The 22,376-nt window shown below is 42.1% G+C and overlaps 1 protein-coding gene across 1 annotated transcript; it reads right to left on the bottom strand.

Moving 5' to 3' along the window:
• Window positions 1-6,429: 6,429 nt before the first annotated feature.
• LOC8051796 (cytochrome P450 2J5) lies at window positions 6,430-19,540 on the bottom strand. The gene is made up of 7 exons (XM_002434537.3): window positions 19,533-19,540; window positions 19,275-19,405; window positions 16,682-16,788; window positions 14,894-15,198; window positions 10,928-11,043; window positions 10,127-10,385; window positions 6,430-6,652 (listed from the first exon to the last, which is right to left on the bottom strand). Exons 1-7 carry the CDS (start codon window positions 19,538-19,540, stop codon window positions 6,430-6,432), a joined length of 1,149 nt encoding a protein of 382 aa, XP_002434582.3.
• Window positions 19,541-22,376: the final 2,836 nt, after the last annotated feature.

The raw sequence follows: 22,376 nt of genomic DNA, 5'->3' as shown, positions 1-22,376 counted from the left end.
GATGATTATATCGTCAAGGTAAACGCTAACTCCCGGAATGGCCGCGAGTGTGGTTTCCATGACTCGTTGAAATATCGCCGGAGCGGCCGCGATTCCGAAAGGTAGCGGGTTCCTGAAAAACTTGGCTTCTTTAATTCATTGGATTAAGTACGGTTCATTCATCTGCACATATTCGTTTATATCCCCCTCGGAGACCACGTACGATGACGTGAAGTGCCCGTGTTGTATATATATATATATATATAGGGTGTTTTTTTATTTTTACAGATTTGTTAAAAAAAAAACATGAAAGCTACACTTATGCGGTTTCTGCGAGTGAGTTATACGCCCGGGGGGACATTATGGGGGTGGCTAAAATTTACAGTCAGCCGGCCAATTAATTACAATTCAATTCGTTAATTAACTTTCTAATTAGTGAAAATAGGCACATGGTTTCAATTGAAAACTTGCTGAGAGTTGTCCAAAACCCCTAAATCAGTCATTTTCAGAAAGACGTTGAGCGCTTGAGAAGCGTAGTAGTGCACTAAAGTTACCACTCGTGGAGCAGGTACAAGGCTAGCGGTTGCGTTAAGGCGACCGCGCAATTTTTCCGCCTCTTATCTAGCCCCAGCCTTGTACCTGCTCCACGAGTGGTAACTTTAGTGCACTACTACGCTTTTCACGCGCTGAAAGTCCTTCTAGAAATTACTGATTTAGGGGTTTTGGACAACTCTCAACAAGTTTCTAATTGGAACCATATGACTATTTTCACAAATTTAAAAGTTAATAAACGAATTTTAATTAATTAGACGACTGATCACAAAGATTAGCCACCCACATAATGTCCCCCCGGGCGTATAACTCACTCCCACAAACCGCATAAGTGCAGTTTTTATGTTGTTTAACAAATCTGTAAGAATGAAAAAAAACCTGTATATATATATATATATATATATATATATATATATATATATATATATATATATATATATATATATATATATATATATATATATATTGTTACGTTTTTAATTTACAAAAGGACGTCCATAACCAAATCAGACCAAATTAGAAGTGTGTCACCAGTGATGTGATTGGCCTAAGCCGTTCTGGAGCATCTTTCGGAGCAGCCAGAACAGTGTTTTGGAGCAGCAAAAGTGGACTTTGGAGCAGCCAGAACAGTGTTTTGGAGCAGCAAAAGTGGCTTTTGGAGCAGCCAAAACAGTGTTTCGGACCAGCAAAAGTGGCTTTCGGAGCACATATCCTTAGAAAAATACAAATATCTTTATCAAGTGCTGTACAAACGAAGGATACTTTGCTCGCCGCAGTAAACATATTATAGTCAAGTTAGAACACCTGGGCGTCTTTCAACATGTAACTGAACTGCCAATGACATGAAACATTTTGCAAGGATTCAGTAAAATGCTACATATATGTGTATTCGCTATAGGTAAATAAGAACCAAACTGCATATATTAAAATTTATTTTAAAATGACCCGCTTAATTATTAAATATCACTGCATTAGGTTGACTACAGGTTTTCCCGCTCATTTTAATCCAAGCGACGACCAATTTAATCCCGGGGTCACTCAATTTAATCCAAGCGCCATACAATTTAATCCAAGCGCCACACAATTTAATCCCGGGGTCAGTCAATTTAATCCACAATATATATATATGCACTTATTGTGTTCAGTGGTTGTGTTTCGCTTACACATTTGGTACCTTAGAACAATTGTTTATACAATTTGAATTTTGGGGGGCAATTGAGTATTTGATCACTAATGCGATTACTTTGAGTTACTAGTCCCACTATTGACGAGGCTTAATTGATATGTTGGTTACTCTTTTTAGAGCGCAGCTCTTAGGCACCCGTTTCCGGCTTAAGCGGCGTCGCCGTCGCCGTCGGCGTAACCACGCGGTGAATGATGGGTAAATTCCCCCGCTAAATTTGGCAGAAAAATTTCCCCGCTAAATCTAGCGGAAAACTTTTCCTACTAAATCTATCGAAAAATTTTCCCAGCTAGATTTAACGAAAAATTTGCCCCGCAGATTCTAATGGAAAATTTTCCCCTCTAAGTCTAGCAAAAAAGTTTCCCCGCTAAATCTAGTGTAAAATTTTTCCCGCCAAATTTAAAGGAAACTTTTTTTCCCGCTAAACCTAGCGGAATGTTTTCCCCGCTAAATCTAGCGGAAAATTTGCACAGCCAGATTTAGCGAAAAATTTGCCCCGCAAAGCCTAGCGGAAACGTTTCCTCGCTAAATCTAGTGGAAAATTTTTCCCGCTAAATCTAGCGGAAAATTTTCCCCGCTAAATCTAGCGGAATAATTTACCAGCTAGATTTAGCGGAAAAGTTTCCCCGCTAGGTCTTGCGGAAAATTTTCCCAGCTAAATCTAGTGTAAAATTTTTCCCACTAAATTTAGCGGAAACTTTTTTCCCGCTAAATCTAGCGTAAAGTTTTCCCGCTAAATCTAGCGGAAAATTTTCCCAGCTAGATTTAGCAAAAAATTTGCCCAGCAAAGTCTAGTGGAAACGTTTTCTCGCTAAATCTAATAGAAAAATGTTCCCGCTAAACCTAGCGGAAAATTTTCCCCGCTAAATCTAGTGGAAAAATTTTCCAGCTAGATTTAGCGGACGATTTTCCCCGCTAAGTCTAGCGGAAAATTTGCCCCGCTAAATCTAGTGTAAAATGTTTCCACTACAATTAGCGGGAAAATTTTCCCGCTAAATCTAGCGGGAAAAATTTCCCGCTAGATTTAGCGAAAAATTTGCCCCACAAAATCCAGCGGAAAAGCCTCCCCGCTAAATCTAATGGAAAATTTTTCTCGCTAAATCTGGCGGAAAATTTTCCCCGCTAAATCTAGCGGAAAAATTTCCCAGCTAGATTTAGCGGAAAATTTGCCCCGCCAAGTCTAGCGGAAAAGTCTCCCCGCTTAATCTAGTGGAAAAGTTTTCCTGCTAAATCTAGCGGAAAATTTTCCCCGCTAGATCTAGCGGAACAATTTACCAGCTAGATTTAGCGGAAAATTTTCTCCGCTAAGTCTTGCGGAAAATTTTCCCCGCTATATCTAGTGCAAAATTTTTCCCATTAAATTTAGCGGAAAATTTTTTCCCGCTAAATCTAGCGGAAAGTTTTCCCCGCTAAATCTAGCGGGAAATTTTCCGAGCTAGATTTATCGGAAAATTTGCGCCGCAAAGTCTAGCGGAAAAGCTTCCCCGCTAAATCTAGCGGAAAATTTTTAAGCTAAATCTAGCGGAATGTTTTTCCTGTTAAATCAAGCAGAACATTGTCCCGCTAAATTTAGCGGACAATTTTCTCTGCTATATCTAGCGGAAAATTTTTCCCGCTATATTTAGCGGAAAATTTCCCCCGCTAAATCTAGCGGAAACATTTCCCAGCTAGATTTAGCGGAAAATTTGCCTCGCCAAGTCTAGCGGAAAAGTCTCCCCACTTAATCTAGTAGAAACATTTTCTAAATCTAGCGGAAATTTTTCTTCGCTACATCTAGCGGCACAATTTACCAGCTAGGTTTAGCGGAAAATGTTTCCCGCTAAGTCTTGCGGAAAATTTTCCCCGCTAAATCTAGTGTAAAATTTTTCCTACCAAATTTAGCGGAAAATGTTTTCCCGCTAAATCTGGCGTACAGTTTTCCCCGCTAAATCTAGCCAAAATTTTAGATTTAGCGTAAAAGTTGCCCCGCCAAGTGTAGCGGAAAAGTTTCCCCGCTTAATCTAGTGGAAAATTTTTCCCGCTAAATCTAGCGGAAAATTTTCCCCGCTAAATTTAGTGTAAAAGTTTTCCCACTAAATTTAGCTGAAAATTTTTCCCCCTAAATCTAGCGTAAAGTTTTCCCCGCTAAATCTAGCGGAAAATGTCCCCACTAGATTTAGCGGGCAAAATTTTTCGCTTAATTCAGCGGGGAAAATTTTTCCGCTAGATTTAGCGGGGAACATTTTCTGCTAAAGTTAATTAGAGGGGAAACTTTTCCGCAAGTTTTAGCGGGGAAATTTTTCCGCTAAACAGCGAGGAAAATTTCCCGCTAAATTTAGCAGGAAAATGTTTCCGCTAAATTTAGCGGGGACATTTTTCCGCCAAATTTAGCCTAGAAAATTTTACGCTAGATATAGCGGGGAAAAATTTCCGCTAGGCTTAGCGGGGCAAATTTTCCGCTAAATCTAGCTGGGAAGATTTTCCGCTAGATCTAGCGGGGGAAATTTTCCGCTAAATATAGCGGTAAAAATTTTCCGCTAGATATATAGCAGAGAAAATTGTCCGCTAAATTTAGCGGGACAATGTTCTGCTAGATTTAGCAGGAAAAACATTCCGCTAGATTTAGCTTAAAAATTTTCCGCTAGATTTAGCGGGGAAGCTTTTCCGCTATACTTTGCGGCGCAAATTTTTCGATAAATCTAGCTGGGAAAATTTTCCGCTAGATTTAGCGGGGGAAATATTCCACTAAATGTAGCGGGGAATATTTTCCGCTAGATAGAGCGGGGAAAATTTTCCGCTAAATTTAGCGGGAAAAATGTTCCGCCAGATTTAGCAGTAAAGTAAAAATTTTCCGCTAGATTTAGCGGGAAAATATTTCCGCTAGATTAGCGGGGAAGATTTTCCGCTCGACTTTGCGGGGCAAATTTTCCAATAAATCTAGCTGGGAAAATTTTCCGCTAGATATAGCGGGGGAAATTTTCCGCTAAATATAGCGGGAAAATTTTTCCGCTAGATCTAGCGGAGAAAATTGTCCGCTAAATTTAGCGGGACAATGCTCTACTAGATTTAGCAGGAAAAACATTCCGCTAGATTTAGCGGGGGAAATATTCCACTAAATATAGCGGGGAATATTTTCCGCTAGATAGAGCGGGGAACTTTTTCCGCTAAATTTAGCGGGGAAAATGTTCCGCTAGATTTAGCAGTAAAAAGTTTCCGCTAGATTTAGCGGGAAAGTTTTTCCGCTAGATTTAGCGGGGAAGCTTTTCCGCTCAACTTTCCGGGGCAAATTTTCCAATAAATCTAGCTGGTAAAATTTTCCGCTAGATTTAGCGGGAAAAATTTTCCGCTAAATTTAGCGGGAAAAAGTTTTCGCTAAATATAGCGGGAAAAATTTTCCGCTAGATTTAGCGGGAAAATTTTTCCACTAGATTTAGCGGGGAAGCTTTTCCGCTTGACTTTGCGGGGCAAATTTTGCAATAAATCTAGGTGGGAAAATTTTCCGCTAAATATAGCGGGAAGAATTTTCCGCTAGATTTCGCGGGGAAAATTTTGCGCTAAATTTAGCGGGGAAAATGTTCCGCTAGATTTAGCAGGGAAAATTTTCCGCTAGATTTAGCGGGGAAATTTTCCGCTAAATTTAGAGGGGGAATTTGCCCATCATGCGCTGCGTGGTTACGCCGACGGCGTCGGCGACGGCGACGCCGCTTAAGCCGGAAACGGGTGCCTAAGAGCTGCGCTGTAAAAAAGAGTAACCGACATATCAATTAAGCCTCGTCAATAGTGGGACTAGTAACTCAAAGTAATCACATTAGTGATCAAATTCTCAATTGCCCGCCAAAAATTCAAATTGTATAAACAATTATTTTAAGTTACCAAATGTGTAAGCAAAACACGACCACTGAACACAATAAGTCCATATATATATTGTGGATTAAATTGACTGACCCCGGGATTAAATTGTGTGGCGCTTGGATTAAATTGTATGGCGCTTGGATTAAATTGAGTGACCCCGGGATTAAATTGGTCGTCGCTTGGATTAAAATGAGCGGGAAAACCTGTAGTTAAATAATAAATAGAAGCAGTCTCTAACTGTTGGTACACGTTACAACGGCAGTGCAGTGCGAAATTGTCATGCAAGCGGAGATAGCTGTTCGATCGAAACCCTTCCACTCCGCTAAATCGCCAACTGGTTCCCAAAATTATACACAAAATGTAACTGTCCAGTGTACGACAAAAAGCAGTCCAGCCTCTCGTGCTTGCCAGAGCGGCTGGCGGTGTACAAGCTAAACACGCAGGCAAAAAAGAACCTGAGCACATTGATGCAAGACATCACGAGCGCAGGCAGCACCGCCACAATATATATATATATATGTATATAGAATGATTTTACCAATTAGAAAAATAAATGCACTCCTTAACTTGTTATTTCTCCTTGGTCTCTGTTTTAAATTCTTGTTTTTTTTTAGTACTTGAAGAAAAAACAACTTTATGACCTTAATGGCTCTGACTTTGCATGGAATTGTAGTGCTAGTAGTCAGTTTATTTTTTTTTATTGAAATGTACTTTAAAGTTTTAATATTAGACGACCCTTTGACCAGCAAAGATCATATGATATACAGAAGTAAGCGTCAACTTGTGTATGTGATGTTTTTCCCTCAATCCTAGTGTCGTTTGATATTGACACCTTAGCACCGCAAATAAATTCAAGTTTCGGCTTTGCTTGCTCCGAAGAGGTTCTAGAACGTAATGCGCTCCAAGTCAATCCTACCAAGTCCGAATGGAACGAAGTGGTCATATTTCTTCGCAAGGTTGGCGTCGTCGTTCGTCAGAAACCTTGACGCGTCAAATTCATCGGGACTTTCCCAGTGCTCCTGATTTCTGTGGACTCCCATAGAATTCAACAAAACGGTCGAGCCTTTTGGAATGAGGTAGCCGCCAATGAAAGTGTCTTCTAGAACCCTGCAAATAAACACAGGAGCAACATTAGTAACGAAAGAATTTGTGCTGAGCGACGTCACCGCGAATTCTACTTTTAGAAAGTTCCTCGTTGGTTCACCCAAGATTTGTCTTATTTAGAATATTCAATAGACCGATCTCACCGGCTGGTTTGAGTACGCCACTGCTGTCGCCTTGCATCGTGGGAACTGTAGTCTTTCTGCACACGCGATAAACACGCTAGAGGCATGCACGAGCAGAGCATGAGACGGCATGAGCTGTCTTGTGCACGGGCGCCTACCTCTTGTGAACTACAATTATGGCGACGTCGCGCATGCGTGGAACGCTTCGTGAGATCGGCCTATTGTTTTATTCTTCAGTATTGTATCAAATGACTTCAAATAAACTTTTCAGAAACACTAAAGAAATAGGCTGATTTTCCTAATGTACCTGCAGGGCTGAATAAAAAGCGATGGGACCGATTTTTTAATCAGACTTGGGTGACTGATCATTTTCCCTTTTCAAAGTAGCATCTGCCCCATTCAATATATTAACGGTTTCGAACAACAATTCAAAGAAATGCAGAATAATATTTTGCTACATCACTTTCAGCGTTGCAGCCGCGACCTTGTTCACTTCATCGTACAAAAAGAGCGAACTGTTTGTGCAGTGTCTTTTCTTTCTTGAGCGTTGAAATACCCAGAATTTACACGGAGATAAGTCCGGACTATATGAAAAGTGTTATAGTGTAGTCACCAGCCTTCACATATTAATGCAAAATTCAATCTCGCCCTTCTGCCTCACTCTCACGAGCACGTCTTCGTCATCCGCCATAGCGACACGTATGAGGAGACTTAGCTCGCTCTAAATATAAATAAATAAATAAATAAATAAATAAATAAATAAAACGCTGAAGACCATGGTGATTCAACTGCACATTCACAAAATCAGTACTACTCTGCTCGTTTACCTCCTTACAAAGAAAAGACAGAAGTAGTCTCACCCATTTTTAATCAGCCCTCGTAAATAATTTTTACTATTGTACATGGAAGAAAATCACCGTCGAAAAAATGTCCTATCGGAAAAATTGTGCTGCAATAGCGGTTACCGTTATACAGCTTCCTTTCCTGCTGTGCATATCTGCAGCGACCATAAAATCAAGTTTACACAGAAAGCAGAACAGCGCTAAGAGTCAGTATTCGATATTCCCGCGTGTTATAAGGAAAAGCCCCCTCAAATTAACGATGACAACACGTGATTTGAGAATAGTTCATTCATTTTTATTCAACATTTTTCACAAGCTTGGCTGGGTAGTTTTAAAATAAAGTGTGCGTCTATACACCGTTTCGCCGTCACTTGGTAAATGGCCAAACCTACGCTCTCAGCGAGCCTATCAGCGTGTCGGAATGAGGCACGTGACGACGTATCGTCGGAGTGCTCCCCTAACTGCCTCCGATATTTGCCAAAATAATGCCGCGCGCGCAAGTGGCCAAGTAGACAACGCGCCCGCGGCCGAATCGCGTTAGGCTCCCGCGCAAAGAGCCGAGGTTCGATGCCTATAGCGGAAGCACCTTTTGTTATTTTTCCCTAATTGTTGCGTTCTGGTAAATTTGAGAACATCGTTGCATGTTCGAGGTCAGAATGTTCTACGCGCCGAAACGCTGATTGTTCCAGAAGCCCATGTGTGTATGTACAAAAAGGGGTTCCGCGTGGCGAGCCAGAATCAGTCTCACCCCAGCGCTCGAGCGTGCTGCTTCGCCGACATCGACACCTGCTACGCTAGCCTTTCCCTATTTTGTTTTGGGAACAAGTTCGCCCATTAAACGTTTAGTTTCTTCAGTTATTCGCCGCCTCATCATTTGTCACTCGTGACAATATAGCGCAAATATTTGATAATCATCATCTTTATTTTGGCGTGTCCACAAACGTCAACATTGTTAATATTCACAAACGTCAGACCATTAATGCTTTATAAGCATTAATTAATGAACAGAAGGTTAGAGGGCAAACGAGCTGGTGATGGATGAACAATATGACTGGGACGAGAAGGGGTGGGCAACCAGTCTGTTTGCCCGTTTCTTCTAGTCTCAGTCTCAGGGTTTTAGTCAAAACGTTATAAGAACTAATTTTTATTATATTTGTTTTCTTGGCATTTCCTCTTTAATTTGAGTTCAGCGGTTGCTAGCCTTTACTGTGTCAAAATGTCTACAATTCAATTGTCGGGAGTGCGAGAACAGCATGCATTCAAATTTCTAAATGGCCTTTCAGCGCTACCGTCGCTACGCATGTTTGGCAAAGGAGGTACCTTTTTCTTTTGACTACAAAAATTCTGGACTATTTCAAACAACAAAATTATATCGAACTTAAAAAAAAAAATCCTGCATGTTGCAAACTTTGAAACACTTTCCAGAGATTCTCTGATATTGTGTTCTCTTATGCTTTTCTGGGCATTGAAGTAAGCAATGCGAATTGGATGGGCATTATATGATGTCAATCAGCTTTTGATATTACCCGACAGTTGTTAAACTTTGTGGACGATCACGCAGCAGAGATTTTAGGACCACACGCCGGCACAGTACCCGGTGGGCCGGTACTATAACAGAGAGTGGCAATTATCGAATCTAGGAGTGATCACTTGACTCTGAAGCGCGCGTAAAATTTTAACGCTGCAGAGCCTATTCCTGAGCTGATAATTACGGTCAATATTCAAAAATAATCCTTCAAAGCGCTGGAGCAAGCTGCAAAGGCGTAGTTTTGTTTAATGCTTGAAATCATTTTCCGGCAAAAGTTGTATTTCTTGGGTTTTTTGTTTGCTTGGGCCCGCACTTAAAGGGACACTGCCACCCCCAATATTGTTTTATTCGTTTTCAGTCGATTAATATGTGTCAGGAGACTACCCAATGAATGTTTTGCTGCAGAGTCACATATATTTTTAATCAAGCATAAAACAAAAAATTGGTAAAACATACGTTTTACCAATTTTGAATTTGACGTTGACTAGCGCCACCTGGGTGTGTAAGGGCGCAATTTAGTAATAAATAAGGTAAGGGCGCAACATTTAGTCCCAGTGGCCTAAATGAGAGGGTGCAAAAGTTAGTCCCGGGGGTTCAACTTTAAGGGACTAACGGTAGGGGAGCAAGGGTTGTGTCGGCGCATTTGCTCCCTTGAGGGAGCGACTCACGCTCCCTTTTTTCTTAGAGTGCATGTCCGCAGGCCTTACTGGTAAGTGCGTGATGATGCTCACTAATTTTACGAAACGCTTTGACTTGACAGCGTGAGGAGATAAACGCGTTAGGATTTAAAGTTTGAGACAAGCCTCTCCTTTCTTTTTCAAAAGCAAGAAATTGTGTTGTTCAAAACGAAAACTGACGAAAGTTGCTAGCACCCGATCTTCAGAGAAACATTAGGAGATATTCCTTCCCCCAAGTTTTTTTTTTTCTTCCAGCTGAATAGGTAATTAAAAAAAAAAAAAGAGATGTAGAAACGGAGCATTCGCACCCTCTCTGGTTCCCAACAGGTGTTAGGGACTTCCATCGCAAGATCTCTTGCAGGCACGCCATAGTGAAGGGCATGGCCTTGCGGTCCTGCCACGTGGGCCTTCTCCAATGTCCGACGACGTCGTCAATTTCCTTCTGGATCCTGGACTGCACCGTGATCGGGTTCTGGGCGCACACGTGAAAGAGCCAGAAGACCCGGAACGAAGAAGGGCCCGAACCGCCCACCAGTGATTCCACGGTGTTCCCCAGTAAATAGTTTTCTGCACAGGCACGCAAAGGCTGGTTTACACACTTGCCTTTGGCTGCAACCGAGTGCGTTGTGCAACCTTGTGCTCCCTCAAAACTAAATAAAAAATAAAAAAAAAACTGTGTGTACATTTCTTTCGGTACTCTTTCTATGCTTCAGCCATTAGCCTATGGCTATTTGACTGTGTACCAGAGATTCTGCTAAATTAATTAAAATGGTTTCTATTAAACGCCCTGTGTCATCTTCTCAGATTTCACGACTTCCAGCAATTGTTTTCCCAAGATCGTGTTATGTTTATTATCTCGCTCTACTTTAGCTACTATACGAACATACATATGCGACCAATTAACGAAATATAATTAAATGACTAAAAAGCAGGAAATAATTTGTTACAATTTTTAGTCTGTTCAAAGTCGTATATATTATGAAACGGGTAGGTCAGTCTGACTCGCGGCGTATTTGCGACAGCAGGGTTAGTGTGCCTTTCCGCAAGTCGATCACTCGCGATATCTCACATTTTCCACGCCTGCGGTGCAAGAGTTTGTGACAACGTACCCTGGAAGGAAGAAACGGGTTCACAATGTCGTTCCTTCATCTTTTTCAGGTAGCCATCGATGTAATCTCGATTGATGTCTGGATGTAGTGTGCTCCTATGTTCCCTGATTTGGTCCCTAAACAGGAAAATCAAAAACACATTGAAGAGGACACTTGGTCACACGCTCAGTCGAAAGTTCAAGCAAGCATGGCATGACTAAACACAACCTATGAAAAAAAAAAAAAAAGCATAGTAATTACCTTATTTTTTAAACGATAATCCAGATATGATGAGAATAACACAAAATAACGATTTAGATCACAGCTTCATAACGATGTAAAAATAAATTTTCTTTATTACGTCCAACGAAAGACATTTAGTTTGCCAGTTTTTGATTCAGATACGATGTGTATAGCATTGAAACTACGCGCTTAAAATATTTAAGTGTATGAAATATGCCGAGCACTTTTATTTAATTTGCAGACGTAATAATATTGCGGTGTTGTATCCTGTCGATGTTTTTATTTTATTTTTAGTAGATGTGTTTTCCATTGCCCGCCGATGCACAGGTTGACTGCGCGCCTCGTGAGGCAGAATTTACATGTCTTTCTCCAGAAACGTTTTGTGTTCAAACAAAGAAACAAAATATATTTTGCTACGATAGACCCTTTTTCAAAAGTACGCGCCATCTGGTAGCTGTCGCTCCAACTACCCGAGTTCACCATTTCTAGGGAGAATACTCTGAGCATGTATTGGATACGAGCGTGACGTCAGCGTTCGTCGAAGACTCGGTTCTAATCACACGCTTTATGCCCCCAAAAAATGGCGACTGTCAATGTTGCTTGATGGGGTTTTAAGAAAGGTCTATGTCAGTCGTATCACGGGTGTTAGACGAAGCACGGATCGATCAGGGAAGACAACGAGCGGTGGCTTCGCTTTTAAGTTTCTTCATCCAGGCATACTTTTGGCCTTGTTACATCAAGGTAGATTCTTGTTTATAATGATAAGTATTGAGTGAAAGATTTGAAACCCCACCACGCCGCATGCATCCAGTATACTTCGTTTCATGTTGTGTTTAACCGCAGCGAAATGCTGCAGGGGCCTCCAGATTCGGAAGTGCCGATGCCGACTACTAACTCTACAAACACTGCACTAGAGAGAGAGAGAGCTGTTGGGAAGTGACTGACGAAGCACGCGCGGCAGAATTAAGTTGTTTTTGTCCTTTCTACGACGCCAAACAGAAGCATGCGGCACTGACGAATAAACGTATTTTTGCCGGCGACACCAGACATGCTGCCAGTGCCACGTTTCTTCCGCATTCACTACAGCGCAGACATTCTCTGAACGATCGCTCTGTATGACTCGCTCGGAGGTTCAGAGCGAAGTTCGTAGTACATGTTGAGCACAAATTGCCGCGCTTCTCTCCCACTTGCGGATTTTTTTCCCCACAAAACTGTTTGGAAGCGAGCTGGCCAAGGAAGCAAGAGCTCTTGGGGGAGACACGCCTGCTGATTCCGCGGCCATTGCGGGATAGAATATAGAAGAACCACAGAAAACAGCGAACGAAAGCGAGAAAGCATTTTAGCTAAAAGGGAAGTACGGAAACGAGCTGGTTAGAAAAATCTTTGAAAGAAAACCTGAGATTGGGACTGTCGCTTCTTTATTTGTCCCAACCTCAGGTTTTCTTTAAAAAAACATTTAAATTTTTTAGGTGTCATGTTAAACAAAGAGTAAGTTCATTTTGAAGTTCAAAGTGTTACTTCCAATAAATATTAAACGTATTCCAATAAATATTCAACTCATGTTTAGTTGGTACATAATAACTTTTGAACAAAAAAAATTTAATTTTGAAGAAATGTTTCTTTGCAGCACGTCACATCGGCCATGGCGCATGAATGTTGAATAAACGAAGGTGACGGGAACGACAGCGTTGCCAACCAGAAGTCTCATCTCTCCAAACGTGCTACATATTTATATATTAAATATCACGTTTGAGAGCTTAATTCGAACGTAAATTATCTATCAGTGGAAAAAAACACGAACATTACGTTAAGGTCAAAGGCAACGCGCCTTGTACTGTCGAAGTTTTTGACGCACTACTTTGCGATGCGTAAGAATGCTTTGCCAGAGCCGTGCCACAGCCCCTAGCTTTCTGCTGCGGCTCAACACAAGATGAAACGAAGCATAAAGGAAACATAAAGTAAATGACCAGGTGTTTCATCGGGTCCCAGAAAAAGGCTGTTATTGTACACTCGCTTCGCGGCGCAGTAATTTTTCTTTGTGTAAAAATACAAGGCTGTTTATCAGTAATTGTGCAGGTGTTTATATTTAAGTACCACTGTGCTTTAGAAACTATTCGTTTTGTTTTCAAACGCAGCAGGTGGCATTTTTTTAGATTTCCTGAAAAAAAAACAGCTTTCGCAAAAATACTTTTTAACCTGACAAACAGAATAAAACAGAGTAAAAATATCATGCAAACTATTGTAAGTGTAATGCACCCCAAAACATAAAATAATTATGATGTGACAAAAAAAAATAAAGGTGTAAAATAGCCATTACCCCATTTTAGAGGAGTACGTTTTAGAATATTTTTAATAACAATAAAAATAAAGGTCTGGGAGCTTAGTCATGTTGTTCATATAAATCACGCAAAATTTATTTAATACTAAAGATACTATTATCAATTCGATTACTGTTCCAAAATTCACTTGTTGTTCAGAAAACATGTTTTGTTATGTCCGTGTCCCACTAGAGCGACAGACAGCGACAGACAGACAGCGACAGAAAGACAGCGACAGAAGACAGCGACAAGCCTCAAACCGATGCAGCATGCTCGCGATGGTACCTTAGGCAGGCGTTTAGTCGTTCAGTGCTCGTGAAGTAAGCACGAGCGATTGCAAGACTGCCAAAGATACCCTCGCGTGCGTGATGCTCGTGTTTGAGCATAGCCTCCTTTAGTCTACAAAGCCTCTCAAATCGCGAAAGACTTTGGTTTGAGGCTTGTCGCTGTCGTTTGTTTCTGCCTGTCGCTTTAGTGGGACACGGGCATTAGAGTATACCTCAACTACAATGTACAGTGTGCTCAACTGTTAAACATAACGCGGGAGCGGTGGCCGAAACTGATACCAGAGCTGTCTAGCGATTAAATCATTGATGCGGCAGAAAATAAGCCGGCTCTTCTTGGGATTGTCGCCACTCCCCGATACAATTATCGCACGACCTCCTCGTTCCTTTCTTTATCACCAACGCTTTAAATTTTTACTTGTTTGTTTTGTTGTTTTTTTGCAGTCTGTTTGGTCACATCTACGCATTTACCATGCCGGGCTACCATATCTCGGTGATCTTGCAGTTTCTCGAATAAAGGCCACCTTCTTTAAACAACAACAAAAAAATCAAAAAGCGATTTTTTTTTTATCGCCGAGTCACGCATCGTTGATTGTTTCGGAGCTGGGAGTGTAACTCCAGTAAACAGCAGCGGCATAAGCTTCCAGAGTGAGCCGGTAGATGGCGCATGCAGTCTCTCCGGCCACCGCTCCCGCGTTATGTTTAACAGTTGAGTACACTGTACTTCTTACATTGGTTACATTCTTATTCCCTTTTTATTACACACACACACACACACACACACACACACACACACACACACACACACACACACACACACACACACACACACACACACACACACACACACACACACACACACACACACACACACAAATCCGTTCTTGTAAGGTTTTTGGATGCCCAAAGAACTCTTTCAGCTTATAAAGAACGGTTTTACCTCAAACACCATCGCCCTTTGGCACACTAGAAAGGCAACTGGGCGATAAAGAACTCTTTCGCATCAAAAAGTGAGCTTAAAAAACCCTATTAGGGAGTGCTTAAAATAACATTTTAAAGTGCAAAATATGGACACAGCGAAGAACCCTATAAGAGTTCTTATACGATCAGATATTTTGAAAGTGTATGACGCAGATGCTTACTTGATGAACTCTTGCAGCTTGAGTCGAGATCTTCGCATGAGCCCTAGTCTGGTGAAGGGAAGCGCGGTCGTGACCCTACAGAGCCATTTCGGTTTGTCTTCAACCACCGGGCCGGCATTGAGACCGTCCAGGAGTCTTCTGAGGTGCTTCGCCACGTAGTCTCGCTTGGCGTCTCCAAGCTCGAATCTTTTTCCGAACAAAAGGGCAGCGATGACGTTGGACATGCTGGGTATCATGTAATCCAGAACGGAGATCAGGCTCCCCGTGGTGTCCGATATCTGGCGGACCAGCTCCTGCAACTCTTCCTGTGCGTTGAAGAAACAAAAATGTACTACTGCCTTTGTGACAGCTTTTTTTGATCTTTGATAGTCATTAGTTTGTCTCACAAATGGCTCAACATGTACGTCTGGGGGGCTGAGAGGCTCTCTTGGTAACAACTGACAACGCGGCGTCAAACATTTTAATACGGGGGCAGCACAGCTTCTTCCCGGTGGGTTAAGTTTGATGAAATGAATTAAATGCTAGAAAAAAAAAAGAAAAAAAAAACTCACGGCAAAAAAAGAAAAAGTGAGCTATTTTATTTTTTAGGTTATGCTTTACTTGCAAGTTATACAACATATGACGTCACCCCATTTGAGAGCACGAGAAAATTTGAATGTTGGTTTTGACGTAACCTCCATTTGACGTTTTCTCAATAGCTATTTGGAGTTTAGAGATAATAGATTGCATGTCGGAAAATGTTAAATAACTTCGGAATACCCGTGCTTTACTATTACCGGCATGCTATTTTTATTATGTCTAAATTCCAAATAGCCATTAGAAAAAACTGCAAATCGAGGAGATGCCAAGACCAAAATTCAAATTGCCTGCACTTTCTACGGGCGTGACGTCATGTGTTGTAAAAACTCTCATGTCGAGCAGGCAGTCTAACACAGTGAGTCGCACATTTTTTTTCTCGCTCTGCTGGAGTGAGTTTTAACGGCCTTCATTCCACACCATAAACCTTCTTCTAATTTGTCGGGAACAATCAAGTTGCACAGACCAAATCACAATATCTGTCGTTACATGTTGAGTGTTGCCAGTATATCCATGCAATTTAATAAAAAAATAGTGACAACATTTAAAAATTAAAAAAAAAAAGAACTTAGCGAAAAAGAAAGTTATTTCGACTACAGCTCAGATTTTGTACATATATAAAACCGAAATAGCCCGACAAAAATATTCTGGTTTGTTTGGTATTTATCGAGTGTTTTCTATGAGTAAAGAGAACAAAATGATCTACAACACCGAAAAAGCCCGCGCCCCAGTTGACTCAAAAACATCGAAGAAGGCGTCCGTTGTGACGGTTGGGGCAGCTTGCATTCAATATTACATGCTGCCATCTGTCGGCTGTTGCGACAATCATTCGCCTTTAGTCATGGACTTCGATATTTTTCTCGGAGGTCATGCTTTCATAAGCAGACGGCCACCATGGGTAAAAAATGCACTTTCTTAATTTGTCATTGTTTACTCAGGCTAACTCATTCTTTGACATTTTAATACGCAAAGTTAACCATAAAGGTCACCTTTCTAAAGTATCTGAGCTAAATACGCCAAGAAACCAATTTTTACGTTTCCTTCAAACCGCCAACGATTCCTTTGGCTCACGCGGTATACTGTGCAAACTACTACGACGCATTACACTTCAAAACCTTAACCTAAAAATGCATATGTTTTTCTTGCTTCACTCATAATAGTGTTCTAGCTCTTCTCTCTCTAGTAAAAACTGTCATGTGATCAATGACTTACCATAATATGTTGTTCCATGGAAGTCTTTCCGAAGCCCAGGTCTCTAAACACTCGCATGCTGAAGCTTCTGTTCTCGGTCCACTCTTTTCCATCAAGGTTTGACATGCCTGTAACAACGGAAAAATGTGTCTATCCCGAGTAAGATTACCGAATGTTGCCCATGCATCTGCAAACATACATAAAGCATCTGGTCGATTCTCATTAGATCACTCAAGTGACGGACTTTGATCCATGTTGCAAACTTTTGTCAACCAAATGGGCGCTAAAACACTTCGCAAACTGTGCGCAATTCAAAACCTGTAACCCCACAGATTCTTTTTTACTACTGTGGGCACGCGTTTGCCCTCCCTTTTTTGCATCTAGGAGATCAAAAATGACATCAATCAGCATATGGTGACTATTAGTTGCATACGCCAACAACACACCGCACGCATGTACTGAAAATGTTAAAATTCCGAGTCTTCATCTATAAAGGGCTTCGAAAACGCCAATGTGTATTCGCAATGATTTCTCTTTGAAGCAGATGGACGATTCCTCAGTCGATTCTTGTATTTAGGATTTGTAAAAAAAGAACCCAAAACATTTAAGACGATCACATTTCAAAAAGGTTCAATGGTAGGCTGGGGTATCTGAAACTATTCTTGTCGAATATAAGGTATATATTAGATTCTTATTGAAAATGTGGATATGTCAAACGTTGTATGATTCTTTTAAATAAGTATGGGCACATTGAGCCTCTTGAAGGATTCGGGTTTGGGTCTTGCAAGTATCGTCAATTGCGCCAATAGGACTTTTTAGAATAAGGGGCCCCAACATTAGAGGGCCCCTAATCCATAAGGGGACACGGGCGCATCGATACTCGCGCTGCTGGCTGACAGAAGGAGGTTTTCAATACGTAGGTGGTATGATTGCGTATCTCCCTTGCAGCGGAAATTAAAAATATAAAAAGCGTAATATATTTTGGCTTAACAAACACTGCTGATTGTTTCGATTGATCGCGCGCACTGCTGAACGTTTGTTGATGGCGAGCTTCCACAGTTCTTTTGCAACGTGCTTTCCTAAATAATTTTATAGAGAAATAACGAGCATGGCATTTCACTTTTAGAAACAAGTACCGTATTGAAAAAAACTCTACTAGGGTGACTCTACCAAGTATGTTTTTTTCCCCATGCAGAACACAGACTTCTCCAGCGCTTATTAACCAGGCGAAATATGCTGCGTTACTGGACTGTGAATGCACGCGCGGCGTCACCTATTTCGTGCAAAAGAGCTACTGCGCAACGCTCGGAACGCCTTTCACAACCCAGTAGACAAACATGGCAGCGCGCAGGGGCGATTCTTGATTTCCAAGTACAAGTTTTCAAACGCTTAAAAAAAAAAAAAAAACTATGGTGCCAACAAGTAGCCAGGGAGGCCAGAGAGTCGACCTACATTTTTCGTCGCCAGACATGCTCGAAAATAGCCAATTTGCCGCCAAGTAGCTACCAACGGCAACACTGTAAAAGGTGGCTTCAAACCAAAACCACGCGCGCAAAGAGCCCCGGTGACGTCGATCCCTCCGTCCTACACCGGTTCCGCAACCACAAGTCAGCGCCGCAGGTGACGTCAGCAGTGTTACAGAAGCGCAGATGAGAGAGATAGACGTAACGGACGGTCTCTTTTTTTTTTTTTTTTCACTTAGTTTAACGTTTAAAGAGATACTACAACGAACTTTCAGCGCTCATTATTTGGTCTATATGTGTTCAAAGGAGCAGTATCACATCGAACATGCCAATATCTTGTTAAAAAAGTCTCGAAAAGAAATTTTAAAACGAATTATACGATTAGCAAAGAGCGCCTGGTGGATGTCGCTAACACCTCGCTTGTAATGCCCGTCTAGGAACCTTGACAGCTGGTGACGGTGAGTGTCTCGCCTCCGGCCACGACGAGAGAAGAGGGGAAGGAGGAACTCCCCTCTTCCCGAGAATGCCTTTTGTGTGTCGCAGTAGTCGCAATTGTCCCCCTACAAGATTATAGAAGATTAACCCGTCACTCAAAATTCGTACAAAAACAGCCGCTTCGGTGGCTGGAACGACTAGGCCATCCTCTCAACGTCAGCCTCGCCGTAGCTTTGCTCGTCTTGAGACGACCTACGTCACGATTGCGTTGGATGTCACGTGCTCTAAGCTGGGCCTTCTCCGAGCGCTTGCCAGAGTGGGCCGTTTATAAACAAAAAATACAGCCACCAGGCTGATTTTTTAATCCAAATTTCACGTCACGGCTAGACCAGAATGAGGTCGAGCGTAAATTCTCCAACTACATTATGCACCCCTCCCCGCCCGCCCCCCCCCCCCCCCCCCCCCCCCAAAAAAAAAAAAAAAAACAGCAAAAAGCCCAGTCAATTTTAAGTTTAATTTTGATTTTCCTGTAAAAAACATTAATGTAACTTTCCTTTTTTTTTTAGGTTCTTGACTCACTAAAAGCGAATAAAGAACACCCAGTACGCGACTTATATAATTTGCATATCCTCTGCCACGTTCCAATCATATGCTCTGTGAGCATATCTTGATGTAACACTATCGCAATGAGACGTCTGCCTACACGTAGCACGTACCCATGGTTCCCCGTGTTAGTTCAAAGAAGATCGCCTCCGGGGAGCGATGCACGCCATCTCGAGAGCAGTAAAACTCATTGATGGACTCCATGTCGTTCAGGACGACAACACCAGCCGCACCAATCGGCAGTCTGTAAGCACAAAATTGACACGTTAATTGTAGAAAAATAAAAGGCGACGTTTTCAATGCGTCATATATAACCAGTCAGTGTATACAGCTTATTTTTTTTTAACTGAATAATTTTTTGCAGAACAAACTCAATCATTTTGCAAAACACAAAAATGACCTCTCTGGCAGTCGGCATCAAATTACTCAAAACGCTTGTCCGTTTGTTAGCAACCGTCTTTACAGATTGACATCAATTACTCTAACCTGCATTAAAAAGAAGCCTGTAGTTTATCTTTTACTTCAGAACCATAAGGCTTTCTTACCAAACAAAGAAATACAAAAGAAACGAGCGTCCATTTGCGAAAAAAATTGTGATGCTACACAAACATTGGAGCTGCGGGAAGCCCTTCAATAATTTTCCCATCGCAGTTATAGCGTTATTAATAAAAGCGGCCAAGCCTGATCCAGTCAAAAATCAGCTTGTTCCCCGCCACCGTGATTAGATATTGTGTAGGTGTATTCTGCTAAAGGGTGGAAGGCACAGGGGCTTGCCACGTTCATTGTTCGCTTCATAGGACTTGAGCGAGTATTTCCGAGACACATGATGTGCGTTTCAGGAAAAAAATTGAAAAAAAAAATGAAAGCCGTTTACAAATCCCTGTAACGCCGAATTGGAGCGCAGCTCTTGAGGAGGAGTAGGGAAGGGTACTGAGGGGGTCACGTCACCTGCGGGTAGTCACGTGACCCCGGGGGGGGGGGGGTCACGTGATCTCGGGGGGGGGGGGGGGGGGGGTCACGTGACCTGGGGGATGACGTGACCTCGGGGGGGTCCCGTGATCTTGGGGGGTCACGTGATCTTGGGGGTCACGTGACCTCGGGGGGGGGGTCATGTGACCCCCCCCCCCCCCCCCCCCCGGTTACGCCGACGCCGCTCAGGCTGGAAACGGGCCCCTAAGAGCTGCGCTCTAAAAGGTAGCACACAGAAATATGTGGATCGCTACATGCATGGTCGACGCCATGATGGACGAAAAATATAGTACGGCGGACTTCGAGCTGAGGCAAAAAGGTTTGTGCCTTTGTGTCATGCCCCTTAACCTCGCGTGCAAATAGATACACGTGCCGCCAAGTAGCGATGGCTTCTAGCCGCTGCAGGGGACATCTGGCCGTAAGGCTGCAGAAGGCATCTTTTAAAATAAGCGTTTAAAAAAAAAAGAATCAAGGTAAACAAATAAAAAAAAAAAATAGAAAGCGAAGCAAGTCGTAACAACTGTTTTGCTGCTACGGCTGTATATTTTGTATACGCTTTTTTCATTACACGTATACTGTAGTACTTCACCGGAGTGTTTTTAGATTTCTTTCGCTGTTCAGGTCACGTGACGTCAATTTCCCCGCCAAGTTTAGCGAGGAAATTGACATCCCATAACCTCAACACCAATTCAGTTTCCCCGCTAAATCTAGCGGAGAAAATGACTTCGCATGACTTCGTGTCACGTCACCCATGAACAAATTCAGTTTCTTCGCTAGATTTAGCGGGAAAATTGACGTAACGCGTCCTCAACACCAATTCCATTTCCCGCTATATTTAGCGGGGTGGTTACGCCGACGGCGACGCCGACGCCAGTGCCGCGAAACGCGGAACCGGGCGCCTAAGCGCTCTAAATCATGGAAGAAGAATGCAAAAGAAACCAGGATGTATCGATGTACATAGAGGTCACACAGGGAGGACATAAGAAAGGAAGGTGTTTGATAATTCACGGGAAAGTTCTTTACTGTTTGAGGTGAGAAAAGTAGTGTTGAGGACAAAGAGGGCTAAATTTCAAAAGATCGACACATATGTGCCGTTTGCCACATTGAGAGCAAGACGCTAGAACATGTGGTTTTCAAGTGAGAAGCCGGAAAGCAGAGTTTGGCTAGGGAAAGAGAAGCAAGGCAGACTCGTTCTGCTACGACCAAGGGCTGAGTGAGGGAACGACGTTTGTCTCAATTTAAATAGCGGAATGGGGCTTTAATTGAAGAAACGTCAAAATTATATCAGATTTAACGTATTCTACAGCGAAGCATTGCAGAAGCACAGTCCATCTTTTCGTTGATATGTCGACAGCGACGAACTGACTTTCCTGTTTTAAAGCGGCCTTGTCAAACCATCTGCTATTTCGCGTTGATTGAGCAGACAATATGTACTGCCCCCCCCCCCCCCCCCCAAAAAAAAAAAAAAAGGAATTTAAAATAAAAATAAAATGAGGAGTTCATGCATAGATGCGCTTTTAAAGATATGTGTTATTGTCGCGGATGATTCTCGTAATTTGTTTTGCGATTTGAATAGACTATACAATAATCAGATCAGACAAACGAAAATATAAACGAATGGGACGATTTTCCACTATGATAATTTCACTTTTCTTTATTGACTCACGGGATTCTTCACCTGTTTGCTCAATTTACCTGAATATGGGCCCGTACTTCTTCTTCCATTCCAAGCATTTTCGATAAAAACCACTGTTGCTGGTGAGATCCCACTTTTCCAGTATTGTCAGATACCTGGGACCGGGTGGTAGTTTCAGCGAAGGTGGATTCGCGTTTCTTCGGAACCACAGGAACGTTATAAAGACAAGCGCAAAGGCAAGACCAAGAGTTGCCAGGTAGGGCGCCAATTCAAACATCTGAAAGCAAGTATAATGTTCCATGGACGTTTATTATGTCGATTTCTTTTTAATGAAAAGGGACTCTGGGGTATAGTATAGATTCTCTACCTAATAAGATCAGAAAGTGATGACGTGTATCGTGCCGACAGCCTAAGAAACGCAGTGCGTGCCTTATTATGTTGGCAGTTCTTGTTTCCTGCTCCAGAGATCTGATGCGGAGCGCAAATATAAAGTTCCTCTGCTTCTTGCGCAGGGATTGCAGTGACGTCAGAAAACTGATCTCTGATTGGCTCTCCTTGAAATAATCGCGGGTATAGATCTCAGTGCTAGCTGCCGTTAGGTTCACCCACT

This window comes from Ixodes scapularis, unplaced genomic scaffold (assembly GCF_016920785.2).
Source record: "Ixodes scapularis isolate PalLabHiFi unplaced genomic scaffold, ASM1692078v2 PGA_scaffold1__304_contigs__length_218370807, whole genome shotgun sequence".
In the NCBI taxonomy this organism is placed as follows: Eukaryota; Metazoa; Arthropoda; class Arachnida; order Ixodida; family Ixodidae; genus Ixodes; species Ixodes scapularis.
This window is presented reverse-complemented; position numbering and strand designations above follow the sequence as displayed.

Bases quoted from the DNA above. Each gene is read 5' to 3' on its own strand.
- LOC8051796 (XM_002434537.3), bottom strand. The intron at 16,789-19,274 runs GTACGTGCTACG...CCGTTGTTACAG, and splicing joins ACTAACACGGGGAACCATGG to GCATGTCAAACCTTGATGGA. The intron at 10,386-10,927 runs GTACGTTGTCAC...GTGCCTGTGCAG, and splicing joins ACCCGTTTCTTCCTTCCAGG to AAAACTATTTACTGGGGAAC.